This window comes from Carassius auratus, chromosome 23 (assembly GCF_003368295.1).
Source record: "Carassius auratus strain Wakin chromosome 23, ASM336829v1, whole genome shotgun sequence".
Lineage (NCBI taxonomy): Eukaryota > Metazoa > Chordata > Actinopteri > Cypriniformes > Cyprinidae > Carassius > Carassius auratus.
This window is the reverse complement of record NC_039265.1, coordinates 15,651,546-15,667,816: the sequence shown is the minus strand read 5'-3', so window position 1 is coordinate 15,667,816 and position 16,271 is coordinate 15,651,546. Positions and strand designations below refer to the sequence as shown.

The window sequence follows — 16,271 nt, the reverse complement described above, 5'->3', positions numbered from 1 at the left end:
ACATGTGAATGATTCCCGCCCAGTCACACTGAGGAGAAATTAACGTTTGTCCAGTGGAAATGGGTTTTCGTGAGGGTGTGCGCATGTTTAGATACACTGGTGCATGTGCGTGTTGGCTTATTCAGCTTGCCTTCCGTTCTTTACTTCCTTTGTGTGCATGTGTTGGTATTTTTGGGTGATTGAGGGTTAAAGATGACTCGCTGTGTTACTCATTGGTCCAGGGACACACAAATCCAGAGTGTGTGACGTGATGTGCTTTCACAAGCTGGTCAGCTATGAACACAGTATAAAGTCTGCAGAGAAGCGAGAAGAAAGAACAGTTTGATTAATACGCCACACATTTGGCATAACGAAAGGGAACTTTGAAATGCAAAATTCAGACCCAGGTACTGACACTCTGCCAGCCCTGGGACCCCGAATATAAAGAAGAATCTACATTTTCTCTGTAACACTTCAACAAACATTTGTAACTATTGAAGATCATTTCCACATAGAAAAATGAACAGTTATTGTGAGATTGTAATAAGAAAGTCTTATTGTGACATAAAAAGTCAAATCATGAGATATAAAGTGCAAATATAAAGTGACGTAACGTGAAGGAATCCAGCCTTCATAATCATGTACAAATAAATAAAATCGATTTAATATGGACTATTTTTAAAGGAAATTCTAAATGATTTATATATCTGCCATGAAGCCCCTTGTCAAACCCTCTGTGGATCAATGGAAAAAAATCCTTTGTTTGGAATAACAAAGTTTGGAATAACATAAATTAGTCTGCAAATTATGACACTTTTTATATTTAGGTAACCTAATAAAAATAAATTGAATTTAAGTAATCGCATAATTCGCACCTGGTATATTCAGAAACTACCAGTCTTAAGATTTTTTAAAAATTTAATTAAATTAAATTAAAATAAATCCACAGCAACACATATCTCTTATACTATCAAATGCACACATAATGAAGGAGGTGGCCTTCCCTGCAAGAAGATAAGGGAGACGGAGAGAGAGAAAGAGAGAGAGACGTGGAGGGAGTGGAGAGGGGCCATATAAAACCCCCGGAGCACAAGCCATGCTTTCATCCTGTGACCCGCTCATTTCTGTCTCAGGCACAGGAAACCCCTAAACTCTCTCAGCCTTGCCCCAGTGTCTGCAAACACTGTCTCACACACCTCAGCGTGCTCAGAGATGAGAATGGCTGTACGAAGAATGAATGAGCTCTGGAAAACGATGGGTCTGGCTTTAATGTTCGGCTTTCTCTTGCTTCACAGTAAGTTTATTTGAAGTCTTTTGTAAACTGTACTCTAGGTTTTGTGCCTCACATGCAGCGTTTTTATGATTACACACTCTTTGTATGTAATTAGCTTTCAATTTTTTTTTTTTTTTTTTCATATTTTTTCCTTATAATTTGTTAGGAAATCATTCAGAAAGTAGTATACATTATATTTTAAGTATAAAAGCATCACAGTTTTTAAATGCTAGTATTTGGGGGTTAAGTGGCTTTTATTTAATTTTACTCTAAAACAGTTTCACTCTGATTGATGTGACAGCTGGCAGTTTGTAGTGTCTACTCAGAGAAGACGGAGTTAAAAAGTTAGCGGGAAAACTCAAACAAAGGGCTCTGGTTTGGAGTGGAAACATGCTGTTGATCGTAATTGCGGGCTATATCCTGTTCTCCGTCTGGGTGGAGCTGGCTGAAACATGGGCGTATATGTGTTTAGAGACTGAAGAGGCTGGAAAAGCCTGGAAACTGTCTGAGGAGTCTGTTAAGCATCTTCATCCTCTTTTCTGAGACTACATTGGTTGAAACTGTCCTTTAGAAAAGCAGTCGTACATGTGGATTTGTTGAAGGACCACAGCAGTTGGTTAATATTTTCCTGAAAATAGATGCATGTTTACATGATCAGCCACAGGGCTAAAGACAGTTTTGTGTAAAAGGCACTCGCCTTCCCACCGCATGTCCTTTATTTAAAAAAAAAGCTGGTTTGTAAATGACGCCCTTGTGGGCAGGGCAGAGCTGTACGCCCCATTCTCTTTTCCCAGGGAGGTGAAAGTAATGCTGTAGTTTAAGAGTGGGCAGGTTTAAGCACGGAGCAGCTTTTCAAGAGCATGGTGGTTCAACCGAACAAACTTTTATCAGCAAACTAGTGCTGTTAAAATTGAAGAAAAAAAGACAAACAAAAACATTATTTTGAATAAGAACAGTTCTACAAAAAACAGGCTTCCATAACAGACAAACCCTCAAACAGCACATAATACATTTTCAAGCTAAATGAAGAATTTAATTAGGCAGCTGAAAGGAACCCTGCGCAGTTAGCCAAAGCTATTGTGTAATATGAAATCTGAAGTTAATGTGCCATACATTCCTATAGTTATCCTCAAATGTTCAGTTCAGAGATTTTAATAAGAGTAATGTGAAACTGTAAACCAGCTGAATTCATTTGGCTGAAACAGCCATGCTGCTAAGACTTCGGAGGTTGCAAAAAGTCATTGTTCAAATGAAGACACTTTGTTGACCGCAAAGCACTATACATTTCCATTCCCACCAGTTTGTCAAATGCTTGTCACTTTAGTGCAATTGTCACTCCTGTGAGATTTCGCCAATGGACTGTCAGAGGCTTTTCAGACAACCATGGAAATATGCAAGCATGGAGTTTTTAGCTCATAAAAACAATGTATACTTTCTCTAAGACAATTTTAATTGACTGCAAAATTCAAACATCACTCTAGTGACTGAAACAGTAGCCCTGAAACATATTAGTTTCAACACAACTTTGGCATCTTATTCAGTTCATTTCACAGGATTCCATGAGTTCACTTGGGAGCTAAAATTGCTGTTTTTATGTTTTAAATAACATATTTGTATTGTCGGTTTGTGGTTGTAGTGCAAACAGAGGCATTATGACATTAATAAGGTCATGGGTTCAATTCCCAGAAAATACATAAACTGATACAACTTACAGTATACCTAAAATTTACAAAATGAGAAAGAGTGAACTGAAAAAAGCTTCAAATTACGATAACTGGATCAGTGGATTCAGCAATGTGGACAGGCAACCACATGCTACAGTTGCTTCAGAATTAAATTAGCCGAAGCTAAGTGGCTAAAAAGGGTCAAATTACATGGTATTTGAATGAGAACTCCAAGGAAAGACTCAAAAGAACTGCATTCCAACCGGCCACCCACGGTTCAAATGTTACAGTGACCTCCCAACGTAAGTATTGCTCTTTCATAGGTGCAACCTTCCTCAACTGATGGATAGAAAGGGCAAGAAAGAATGATTCGCTATGACAAACGTATTTAGCTGAGCTCACATTCTCCTCATAGTTAGGATAGCCATCCGAACAACACCCTGAATTTCAGCTACCACCTTTTCCCATGTAGTAGGTTCACCCATTATACACCCTGGTAGCAATGTGGCATTTCAGTGGACAGGTGCCAGTATGACGGTTGGTGCTTCCCAAGCATCATGGAATATTATTGAATCTGGCTGCGATTTGAGCTCAACGGCGAGTGAGAAAACACCTTCACGCGTCTTTAGCTTCCTGGCAGACCTTGCGTCCCTTGAGCAGGTCTTTTCCCAGTCCTAAAACTGCTACTGTGGTGTATTACAGTTAGATATCTGGATAAAATCCAAGGCCTAGATCAACTGTACCAACAGAAGCCAATTCATCCGCCCTGATCTGAACCAACACATGGGAATTCCCAAACTGCACAACGCAGATGATGTTTAAAGGCACTATTATTATCAAATACGTAAAGTATTTTTTTATCACACTGGATAGGACAAGCAAAGCTATTTAGTGGACAGAAGATGCATATTTCCATGGGTTTAGCTACACAAAGACACAGTTAAGGTATAACAGAAGTGGAAGTTTATGCGTGCCAGAACATCATGTGTGATAAAAACAAGATGGACAGGCAGGGGTCACTAAGGGGCAAGGAGAGAAATGATAAGCTTGTGGACCTCATATCTTCATACCCTGGTTCTGGAACATTCTCCTTGGTTGACGATGCACTGTTTGGCCAATAAAAACAAGCAGTTGCCAGTTTCTCATGGCTTTAAGCTATTGCCTGGAATTCCTGCAGTCCCAGGCCACTCTGGTGAGGTTAACGTCATGTAACCAGCCTAAACACAAATGCTGTAGGATATCTTACATCAGTCAGATTTGGGTGTGCTCGGGCTCACTTGGCTTTTAAGAGATGCATATTGATTGAAACCAAAAGGCTGGAAAAATAAGCAGTTTATTCTGTGATTATATGAAAAGATCAACTGAGCAAGCAGTAATTATTGCAAGTTGCATGTTTAGACGTTTATGTTCAACACTTCACTCATAATTAAGAATAGGACAAAACAACTATTATGTATAATATTATGAACAAATGTGAAATAACAACTAACAGTCAAGTTCAATTAGTACATCATCTTAAATGAAAAAAGGAGACTGTCTAGACGCATATCAGGGCTTGTTGTTGTCGCTCTTGTGAGTCTGTTATTCTGAAGTTCCCTGGCACTATAGATTTGCTGTTATTGCGTCTCTCACAGCTGGCATCCAGCTTCCAACCGCTCTCACTCTGACACTGTACTCTGGTAATATTACCATCCAAAAACCTGAGTCCAAACATTAGCGTGCAATTAGCCTGTGGTTCAACAAAATCTGTAACGAGCGGAAACTCTTAGACACCATTTTGGACCAGTCTACTGGTTGGATCATCGTATTAGTCAAACGGCAACTTAGAAAACGATGGCAAAGTTTCAGTTCCTCAGAAACTTTAATTGTAACCTTTGAGTGTTCACACTGATATGGAACTTGTGCAAAATCCAGTACGTAGTCATAAAATTGTGTATTTTCCATGATTAAAGAATTAGTTCAGTTCCAGACATGAACATGAACATCTTGGACGTCAAGGGGGTGAGTAAATTATCAGTAAATGTATTTTTCTGGAAGTGAACTAACCCTTTAAGGTAAAAAAATAAAAATAAATAAATAAGCATAAATGCTTATCAAATGGTACAACAAATATATAAATACATAAACTATAAATAAGTAATGTTAATTTTATATATACACATGCATATAAAATATTGTACATTATTTACTATCAAATTAAATATATATTATTAGAAGATTGTACACTATTTGTTGGAAAGAGCCTTTTCATTAATTGCTTTTTACATACACAAATTGAGTTAAACTATTGTTGTGTTTTTGTAATACTCGTTGTAATGTGACATTATTGAGAGGTTTGCTTCTATGGTGGTTCCTGCCATTTTGCCTGAGGAATAAACAGCGTTAATGTGGCTTGGCTGAGCCTCTTTAACCGGTGGGGTAATTGCCGGGGTAATTAATGTTCAGCAAGCAACACAACACTGGGGCAATTCTACCTAATGTTCCCTAATTGAAAACATAAGATCGTATCCTTTGCTTGCCATCAAAAGCACGAGAACTTTCTCATAGCAGTCTTTCCTCCTTAACCACGGCATTACAGAGCCCAGGGGATTTGTTACGGTTAGCCAGAAAGTGAGAGAGGGGGCAAAACCCAACCCCAGTTTTTCTTTTGTGTGATGAGAAGAAAAAATCAGAAAGAAAAAAAACAACAGCCCCACACTCGTCTTTCTGTTGTGGCCTTTTCTCCAAGCATTGTATAAGCCGAGCATGGCAGCGGATCAAACATTTAGATATCCAATTACGTTGTCTGAATCAATCTGCATGATGATGTCAAAGAACAAGAGCTTGGAAAAAGTCCATGGACATCTGCAGCTACGCATTGCTTTTAGTGCTGACAGTAAGCTGCAAAACGAGGCGGCAGCTGGCAGTTAGTGGGGGTTACAAGAAGATTGCTGTTTTGGACAATAGAGGGTGCTCTTTAAAAAAAAAGGTTTAAAGCAATAAAAACACAAAAATTTGTTATGCAAACCATAAATCAAACTCTTATAGAATCTGTATTGTATTACTCTGGAGGGTTATTATGGAAATCAACACTGCAAAAATGGTGAATGAGACTCTATTTGTCTAAGAATAGTAAAGCCGCCCATTAGTAGGTGGTCTGTGTATTAAATATACATCTCGAATTGAATCCAAAGGGCTCAGGATTGGAATTACTGTGTGAATGGATAGCCCACGGTCTATAGTTTCTATCTGAGATACCTACATCCTGTCTGGCTTGGGGGAACATTCCACGCCTGACGCTAATTTGATTGATTCCTTCACCCCGTTTTTGTTTTGTCAGAAAACAACTGGGCCATGGGCTCATTGCTAAGTAAACTCTCAGGATCAGCATGCTCACAAATGGAAATAGTTCTCCCATAGTTGGGGTGGATAGAGTGACCGCTGGATTCGTAGTGCGTCAGTTAAAAGTGCCCATAAAGTTCATTGACCTTTTGAGAAACAACATTTTGAAATTTGAGAAAAAGTGAAATTGAAATTAGAAAAACCAAGTTTCATTGTTGGCTTGACAAAGTCTTATTGGAAAGTTCTAAACTTGAACCTCTCTCTCAACAGAGGGATGGATAGTTTGATGAATGGATGGATGGTAGATGCATAGAACAACTTATAGAATGACAGAACGATGGAACAATGATAGTAAACATATAGAGCTCAGGCCTGCTTAGGTAAGGGAATTGGGCTGCAGCTGATTCATCACCGAGACATGCTCTCTACAGCCTGGGTGGAGAAGCTTTGAGTCCCAGGCTGCCGTCCAGCCTAGCCGTCTGCAGACATCAGAGCCTCACGTTAAAGCACAAAGTACGTACACTGGGATGAGAGTACTTCCCTTGAGATCTGTGCATCTGGAGATTGAGAGAGATGGACTCCACCCTGCTGGACAACACGTTAGTGATTATTAGAGCCATTACAGACCCTTTTGAGTTGCCTGCACCCGTTATCACACTCCTTCCTCTTTCGCTAAGCTGTTTGTTTAGATTTCTCCTGTTTCAAACAGACCCAGAGATGGGCCTTCCGTCCTGCCAGAGAGTCCTGCTACAGATCTGTGTGAGGACAGAAGAAGAAGAGGAGGGCTCTGTTAAGAAGACCGAGACCCTCCCAGATTCAAAAAGATATAAACATTTCATATGGGTAGTGATTAAAGACACTCCCTTATGAGCTGTGAAAAGGCAGATAGCTTATCGCTGCATTCCTATTGGGGATTGAGCTGAGGATACATCCAAAAATCCTCCAGAGTCAGAATGAAAGCAGACATGCCTTTAGATTTCCAGAAATAAATGTCTCTGGGAAAATTACAGTGACATAGTTTTTAGTTGTATGAGTAGGCCCACGGGACATTTATAGAGGCAATGATCTAAAAATGATCTATAATGATTTAAATTCCACACACACACACAAAAAGGTTATCTGGAGTTCTTCTACAATATTTCTAGTTCATGTAAATAAAAACACAAATTCTTAGCTTCTTCTGGATTCTTTAAATTTGAATCCTTCTGTACAACTAAGACTTAAAGGAACAGTTGACCAGAAAATGACAATTCTATCATCTACATATCTGGCAAAGGTAAATGATGGCAAATTATTCATTTCATGGGTGAACTGTCCATTTAATGAGGTACTTACTTTAAAATAACCTTAAGCATTTTACGGGCATTTCTCATGTTTCCAGGGATTCTGGAGGAAGGAGGAGGCTTTAGCTCTCAGGTTTATATCAGAGCTGTCAGGACATGTCTGGTTAAGCTTACTGGCGTACATCCATTCAGGCACAGCTGAGAGCATGAGAGATTTTGAGAGTCTTTGCCTGAGATTGTCTCATTACATCAGACCAGACGTGCCAGAACACCACAGAAAGGATTAGAGTGATTCAGAAATCTGGAGAGCACATTTGGTCCCTGTTGTGTCACTATCCTTGGGAAAATAATGATTCCGGTCATATTTCTGTTGTATTGGTGGATGAAAAACACGCATTGAAGCAGTTAGGTGGAGTCACATACTCTCACTCTTCCAGAACTCTGTTTGTGCTTGCTGTCGAGCATCCAGATGTCAGACTGATGACCAGATTTCACCGCAGCACCAATTGTGAAATATTAGATACGTCAAGATGGTTATCTCATTTGGGAAGAAAATCTGACGGGTTGAGATTTATGTTTGTTTAGACTGCAGCAAGACAACCGACCTACTTCTTCACAGTAGAAACTGAATTATCTCATTTCTAATCTGCCACATGGTGTCTGGAAAATCATTATTAATAATTTCTATCTTTCATCTCCAGAGTAGCGCTTTAGATTGTGTACATATTTGAAAGTGCATGCAAGTACATGTTCGATAAAAGTAGATATAATGTGGCATGACTGAAGATCATTGTTAGTTTATTAGCTTTAAAGTGAGACATCAAGACAGATGTTTGCACAAGGTTTTTGTAACTGTTTAAATGTTTTATGCATAAATAAATACATATTGTGAGAGTATGTAGAAACTTTATGCATCAAATCTTAATAACATTTATGGATAAAATGTATGCATTTTATGCTAGAGCAAATTTAAGCACAACATTTATGCATACACTCAGACAGCACACTTCCCGACTGCACCGCATAAAAACTAGAAAGTACTTTCTCAGTTTGGCAAACTCAGTTTTGACTGGCTGACCTCACGCAACACAAGGTTTTTATCAGTCCCCCTGGAATCAAAATTGTGTTCACAAGGTTTAATCAGAGGTCTGGCTATGAGGGACAATATTTACATGGAAATTCATTTGTTAGGCAAGACTTACTCCCAGATTGTCTAGAGTGACCTCATTCACCACAAATATCAGTTTCTTCAAATATAAATGGTGACGTCATACCATAATACAGTACATCTTCCTTCCTTACCAAGAAAACCATTTTGGGTACTGTTTGGATTTGGATTTTAGCAATTTACATCTACCTAATTTCCCTTAAAATCTAAAATTACGTAACTATGATGCACTAATTCTAATTTCGCATAACACTGACTTGGGACAGAAAGTATGCAAAACAGGACATTGCTAGTGTTTGTGATTGTGCTGCTGGGAGAAGAATTTTGTTTTGTACACAAAGATGTTCGTCTCCATACACAATGAAAAAGAATGTTGCACTTTGCATTCGTAGAATACACACAAATGCAAACGTGTACAAGGGCGTTCATGTACACAAGTCTTGTTTATATGATGTTAGGAGAAGAGGGACATTCTTCCTAACAATTATTATATCAATAAACATGTCAGGTTTTGGTTTTGCGTTAGTCAGTGCTTAGTTTTATTAACATTCTTAAGAGCTGTAGGATGCATGCCCAGTTCTGCCAATTAAAATATATGGCTAGCCACGCACAGTATCTAGATACTCAGGGTGTTTCTGTAATGAGGAAGGGGTGTTTCAAGCTGTTAATGCGGCCGAGCGCTATCGCGGTGGCCATGCATCCTTTAAAATGACAAAATGCTAAGAGTCACGAACAGAAAGTGAGCTATCACTAAAAGATTTGAGCTTAAATGTCAGTTTTTAGTGGATTAATAAAAAGATAGATCAAGGATTGTTGTTCTTGCGTGATACAGTTACACTTGTTGAGACAAATGTAGAATCACTTTAAGATCAGACTTTGGAAGATATCTTAGTATTTCTAGTTAGGAAAGCACAAGACCACCCAGCATGAGCTCCAAATGCCATTCTGGAGCCTCAGTTATAAGTTTGATGGCAAAACGTGTTACATGTAGAAATTGTTCTAGATTTACAGCTCAGCTGCTCCAATCCCCAATGGCAAAAAACTTTGTCAATTCTTTGCTGAAAATCACTTAAAAGACAATTCCAGGTTCAACTGAGCACACCATTTATGGCACGTTATCACAATAATTAATTTCCAGTTGTCCCGTTTTCTTTGAAAAAAAGCAATAAGCTTGTTAGCATGACTTTATTGTGAAAATAATCACTATATATTATATGTAGCTAATAATTTACCTATAATGATTTACCTTGAACGTGTCAGTCAAAAGTGAAAACTAGAAGTAGTTCTTATCATGTTTATTTTAGCAAGAACTCAAGTTTAATGACTATCGGATATGGCATCGTTAGTTGAGGATGCAACACCTAAAACAAACGGGCAAACAAATTAATTTGTACTTTACACCCAGCCACTCGCTTCCTGCATTCCACATCTCTAAACATAACTCTTTATACGGAAGGTGGTAATGTACAGCAAAGACAAAGGTCTTGACTTTTCGAGGGTAAAGTTTATTTTCTCAGTCGGTGTCTGGAGCATTACCCTCCTGCTTAAGTTATTAATAATGCAGAGTGGCTGTGCAAACAAGGCACATTTTTGGAGAGGGTGGAGACAGAAGGGCATTAGATAACAAGGGCCAGGATTTTTTTAACCTCTTCTCAACCTCAGGGTACACTTACCACCCACATGCTAGCAAACACTGAGCAGCAGGCTCTGGATAAGGAGGATCTGGAAAGTCTGGTCAAACACTGCAAACACTTGTTGACTGCATGACATACAAAGTGAACAGGTGGCAAGGCATTTTTTCCTAAATCCATACTGTACCGATTGCAAAACTTTTTAAATTAATATATTTTTAATTTTATAAAATATGTAAAAATATGCTTTTATGAATAACTAATCTTTAGTAAATCAATGTATATAGTCTGATTCACATACAAACGTCTTTAATGAACAGATTATTTTTAGGCAAAATTAGTCAAATTTTATGAGATCAAAATATAACTGCTGTTATGGGCGGCACATTAATGGCAATTTTGTGCATATTGATCATGTTCTTCATTATTTATGTAACATGACTGTACATATATCAACAAGGTGAGGTGAAAGTGCAATCTAAAGTGTCTTACAGTATTTGATCTTTTTAACATTTTCTGTGTTGCCATGCAGGTTGTCAGGGACAGATCTCAACAGTTACGTCACCAGATTCGTCTTCAAGCACGGCAGCATTCCCGGCAGCAACCTCGAGAGCATCCTCGACAGCAACCACGGAAGAAACCTCAACAGAATCCCAGCAAGCATCCTCTACAGTAACCCAGACAGCAACCCGGACAGCACCCCCGACAACTGAAGATATAACAGTTAAAGCTACAAACTCAAATTCTGGGCCTAATGATCAAAAAACAACCATCCCCAGCCAAACAGGTTCTGTTAACCAAAGTAAGAGGTTTCAAAAATTGCCCTAAATTAATTTCTTAAGTGTTTATAGTTGGTTATACTACTAATCCTTGATTCTTTTGTTTTAGCACCTCAATTACATACCACTGCCAGCCAGTCTACACCTGTAACAAACCAAACAGAAAAACCAAATCAATTAACCTCTGATCTAATGGAGAGCGAAATAAAGGTAAACAATACAGTCTCAAATCAAGTTTCCATAAATACAAAAGTAAGTAATTTTTGGTTACTAAAATCATGGATTAGAATTCTGGGTGGAAAATTAAAAATTGTCCAAATTCAATGTACATTTGACTGTTCAGTTAAGAACTAGCAAAGTTGTCTTTTAATTTATTATTAATCATTGGTTTTCATTGGTTTTCGAAAGCTTTACTGAAGAATTTAATTTTAATTTTAGTTAAATTGGCCAATTTAGCTTACATTTTCCTAAACCCGACATTTAGGATTCACGTTCACAAGTTCCATCAGATGGTACAGATGGTAATACCATGGCACTGTCTACTTCCATAAATATCATGCCACTTCCTCTACACTTCATACAGAACAGATGGTTTAGTACCATGGTCTTTTTGGTACTTTAACATGGTACTTCATTTGTTGACATTTACCATACACTCTCAAAAAATGGTGCTAAATAGCACTAAAAGTTCTTGGCTCGTAATCATTGGGGAACCACTTTACAAAGCTACATAGCACCTATGCCTTTTAAGATGGTGCTATATAGCACCTTAACCATCCAAAAGAACCACATTACAGGTTCTTTACTGGTGCAATAGCACTGAATTGGTTCCCCTATGATTATGAGCCAAAAAAAAAACAATTAGCAGTGCTACAGTATATAGCATCTCAACTACCACAAAGAACCACTGAAGAACCAATAGTATGACGATATAAAAAAAAAGTACATGAAATTTACTACAATGATATATTTCAAAGTACCATAACAATACTATTATACTAACATCATTGTACAATGGTACTACCATATTACTTTTTTATGAGGAAAGTACTATAAATACAATTGAATATGACAATCATTTAGTAGATTTGTATAAATCAAAGTACCACAATATTACCATTTGATACTATCAATGTGCCACTGTACCTACAAAATACATTTTTGGCAAAGGGACATTTTGCAACTGCATTTATATTTTTGTTTACACGTTCATACGTTTCAGTAAGGCCATATCAGCATCATACCAATGCACATTTCCCATATTTACTCCAAAAGGTCATCAGAAGAGCTTAAAACAATCTAAACTCAACTATAAAGGACCTCTACAAGACTTCTCAAGTAGCTCTACTTTGCCAACCCAGACCAATGGACGTCTGTGTACATTAGAAAGGAAGGAAGCTTTTGTGTCTGTGAGGATATAGTTTAGCAGGGCAGTTTGAGCTGTTGATGCCTGTGAGCTCAGATTAGGGAGATCCTGCTTCGTCATTCGTTATAAATAATCCTTCCACACAAAAGATGAATGAGTGGGAGAGAAGAGGGGCTTCCTCTCAGTGCTTCCTCTGTGCTGCCATGCGGTTATGAACCTAGTAAAGAGGTTAGAAAGAAGAATTGGGGGGGGGGGGGTGGATGATGAGCATCCATTGTTGGCGAGAACAGATCTGAGACCGGTTAAGTACTATGGGTGAGATGATAGAAGCGATAGGCCAGTCTGACGCAGGATCTCAAATTTTCTTTTTTTTTCATCATGATAGGCGTTGGTTATTCTGGCATGACACTCTGGGAAAAATGGAGCACAGACATGCTTTGTGAAAGGCAGGGAGAGGTGCTAAACCACAAAGGCAACTTCCGGTTTACTTCCTCTTTTTGTTGGTTAATACAGATACGTTTTTTGGGTGAACTTTACTGAAGAATTTAATTTTAATTTTAGTTAAATTGGCCAATTTAGCTTACATTTTCCTAAACCCGACATTATCTACCAATATTGGTGATTTCTTCTACCATTTAGATTGTTTTATCACAATAGATCTATGACAAAACATTCCTGCATGCTGTTAAGGGACACCCAAACTAAATCAACATCACTTGATTATATATCTATATAATATGATTCAAATTGCTGTTGAAGCTCTCCGATATTTAATCCCTGTTTTTGTTCAACATTTTTTGTGTGTGTGTGTGTGTGTGTGTGTGTGTGTGTGTTTCTCTATCTGGACAAACAGGAAGAAAAGAGATCTTCCCCTGAATCTTCCCCTGAATCTTCCCCTCGATCTCCCTCTGAATCTTCCTCTGAATCTTCCTCTGGATCCTCCCATGGAGACTCTGGATCTTCTTCTGCTGTTTTTGCGTCTTTGCTGGTGATTGGCTTACTGCTTGCTGCAATAATTATCGGCATATACTACTTTAAGTGCCATCGCCGAAACAACGCCAGAGGCATGAAACTGGTGAGTGTCAGAAAAACACCCCATGAATTGTAATGGGCTTTCTTGAGGATGCGATCGCATGCTCTAAATCAACAGTAAACAAACCTTTGAAGTAAAATTACACATTCATTCACTTCCTGCTGACTAAACCCTCAATCTGATAATTTCACTGACAGTATCTCCATCGCTGAGTGTTCCAAAATCAGCTTTCCATTTTGAATGTGTTATGCATGTATTTTAATTGCAAAGTTCAGCGTATTTGGAAGCGAACTGTTGCCAAGCTCATAATTAAGAGGAAAACAATTGGCAGCATATCAGTGCAACGCATTTCCTCAAGCACACGCCCCATCGAATGCTCAGAAACACAACACATGCTCGTGAAACACCGTTTCATCTCCCTGCCAATAGTTCTAAGTTGTTTTCCTTCTCTGATAAACGATGAGAAATGATAAAAGTGAAGCAAAGTGCACTCTCGGCAGACCTAAGAAAGAGTCTTACAATGAAAAAATACATACTGTACATTCATAGGGCAGCGTTTCATAAGCCATATGCTGCACAATATAAATGCTTTAGCTTTGAAGATGTGTCAGGAAAAATCTTACATCAAACAAAAGTTATTTTATGAAAGTTTACATGTTCTGCTCAAAGAACACCCTCCCCGTTGTTCAAGGGTCTTGCTCATCAGTGCTGATTTACAAAAATACTGACAAAAAAAATGAAAATCTTAATTTTAATATTTTAATGCGGTCAGTGGATCAAATTTGATAGAATCTTGATATGAACTCCGTAATTATTATTATTTTTTCAAATTCTTCCATGATCCACGTGATTAATCATTGTCTCATTTGTGTCTAATATCATTCATCCCAAGAAATTTTAGAAAAACCATCTCCTTATTCTCCTAGAAAACACAAAGTTATAAGTTATAAATCTTGAATCTCAATCTGAATTTGTAAATTTGAGCAATACAGTTTTATAAGTAGTGAAAACATAATAATATATAATAAATTGTAATATAAAAATGTAATATAAAATGTTAAAATTTTATATAAAAAATAAAAATAAAATATTTTTTTAATTTTTTTTTTCCACAGGCTGAGGAGTCTTACATGGCTGACGAGGAGAACCAGGGCAACACTCTGGTGTCTGTGGACCCTCTAAACCAGCCTGAGCCCCAGGAAAAGCCTAGTCTTAACGGAGAGTCACAAGAGGCCGTTAAAGCCCAAACTCCTCCTGCTGCCACCAACGGCCACTCTACCACCAAAACAGCAGACACTGAGCTGTGAGCAAGCCAACCTGCCACCGAGGGTCTGGGCGGAAGGCTTAGTCCCTGCTTCTTAAACCCAGCTCAATCTACTGCACTGATCTTGGCCATAAGGCACACGGGTGTCAAAGACTCAAATTCCCACTGCAAAATGCTAAATGTTCAATTTAAGTTCACACAGAACAACTTTTGAGGCAAACTGGTTAAGTAATCCTCCTCCCGATACGTTAAAATAAATGTACACATTTCAATACTGTATGAAAGATTGCTGTACGTTCAGAAAGCAGTTGTAAGTGCCAGTTACGACAGTGATGATTTAAACAAGAACATTATATAAATTCAATCAAAATATGAAAAAAAAAACACATTTTAGTTCAAGAGCTTAACCCTTTCAGTATAATACAGTACTGCTGTGGGGTGGGGGACTTTTCCCATGAATCATTGCTGGCTTCCAAACGAGCAGCCAGGGCTGGAACGGAACGCCGGGAGGATCCTTGCTCCTGTCCCAGCGCTCCACAGCTTCCAGCTGAGAGTAAATCACATGATGCTATAAAGAAACATTCAGAATCCAATGGACGTGAGTTGTGTTTTTGTTTGTGATGGATTGTTTCTGTGTTTCGAGACTGTATGAAATGTTCCAAATGTTCGTCTTTGTGTATAGTATGATTCGACTAGTAAATAGTCTTGTATAATTTTGTTAATATCACTGCATGACAAAGTAATGATTCCTGGAGTTGCTGAGCATGAGAAATCAGTTCAAGCGTCAATCCATCAACTCCATTTCATTGCTGCAAACAACCGTTAACGTACCGTAAAATTCAACCAATTAGATATGCTGCAAAACCCGTTAGTGCTCAGGGTGACAGCTAATTGTTATCTGACATTTCTGGATTGTGTTACAGCTTTGCCGTACTTTGTAAAACCAGTATTATGCTCTTTTTGTAATATTTTTATTCCAGACATTTAGAACTAGTGACTTAATCATTTCAGTTACCTGCCTTAATTACTAGAAGTTTCTTGGGTGGGTGGGTGCATTTTATTTTGTCTCTGCATTTGCTACTACACTGTACACAAAGTCATTAGGCAACAAAAAAAAAGGATGTAATTGGGTGCAGCTATGAAACCCTGGACCATCATTTTTAGTTTGTCAATTCACTCCAATACGATAAAAAAACATGTGCAGACATAAAGACACTACTTTTAAACTCATATCTATTTTTTTAATGTTTTACACTTCTTCACAAAATTTCTGACACAAGACTGACTTAACTTGGGGTCAAAATTTGGTGCTGGAGAGTGACTGTATCTCTTAAAATAAACCAGTAAGGAATTATGTTTTAAATGTAGATACATATGAATACAATTTCCTTTATTTCAACTATGACATTTGTTTTATCATTCCGATATTCCGTCATATTTTGGATCGGTGTACTAGCATTGTGTTAAACTGATGTATGTTTGTGATAGGAATAAAGTTTTGAAAAATAAA

General features: G+C 38.0%; 1 protein-coding gene across 1 annotated transcript; it reads left to right on the top strand.

The window, feature by feature from the left end:
• The first annotated feature begins 1,056 nt into the window (after positions 1 to 1,056).
• On the top strand, positions 1,057 to 16,271 carry cd34 (CD34 molecule). The gene is made up of 5 exons (XM_026200096.1): positions 1,057 to 1,273; positions 10,852 to 11,121; positions 11,208 to 11,308; positions 13,318 to 13,539; positions 14,613 to 16,271. The coding sequence occupies exons 1-5, from the start codon at positions 1,192 to 1,194 to the stop codon at positions 14,802 to 14,804; spliced, it is 867 nt and encodes a 288-aa protein (XP_026055881.1). The 5' UTR covers positions 1,057 to 1,191; the 3' UTR covers positions 14,805 to 16,271.

Bases quoted from the DNA above. Each gene is read 5' to 3' on its own strand.
- cd34 (XM_026200096.1), top strand. From the start codon at position 1,192: ATGAGAATGGCTGTACGAAGAATGAATGAGCTCTGGAAAACGATGGGT. The intron at 1,274-10,851 runs GTAAGTTTATTT...GTTGCCATGCAG, and splicing joins CGGCTTTCTCTTGCTTCACA to GTTGTCAGGGACAGATCTCA. The intron at 13,540-14,612 runs GTGAGTGTCAGA...TTTTTTCCACAG, and splicing joins ACGCCAGAGGCATGAAACTG to GCTGAGGAGTCTTACATGGC.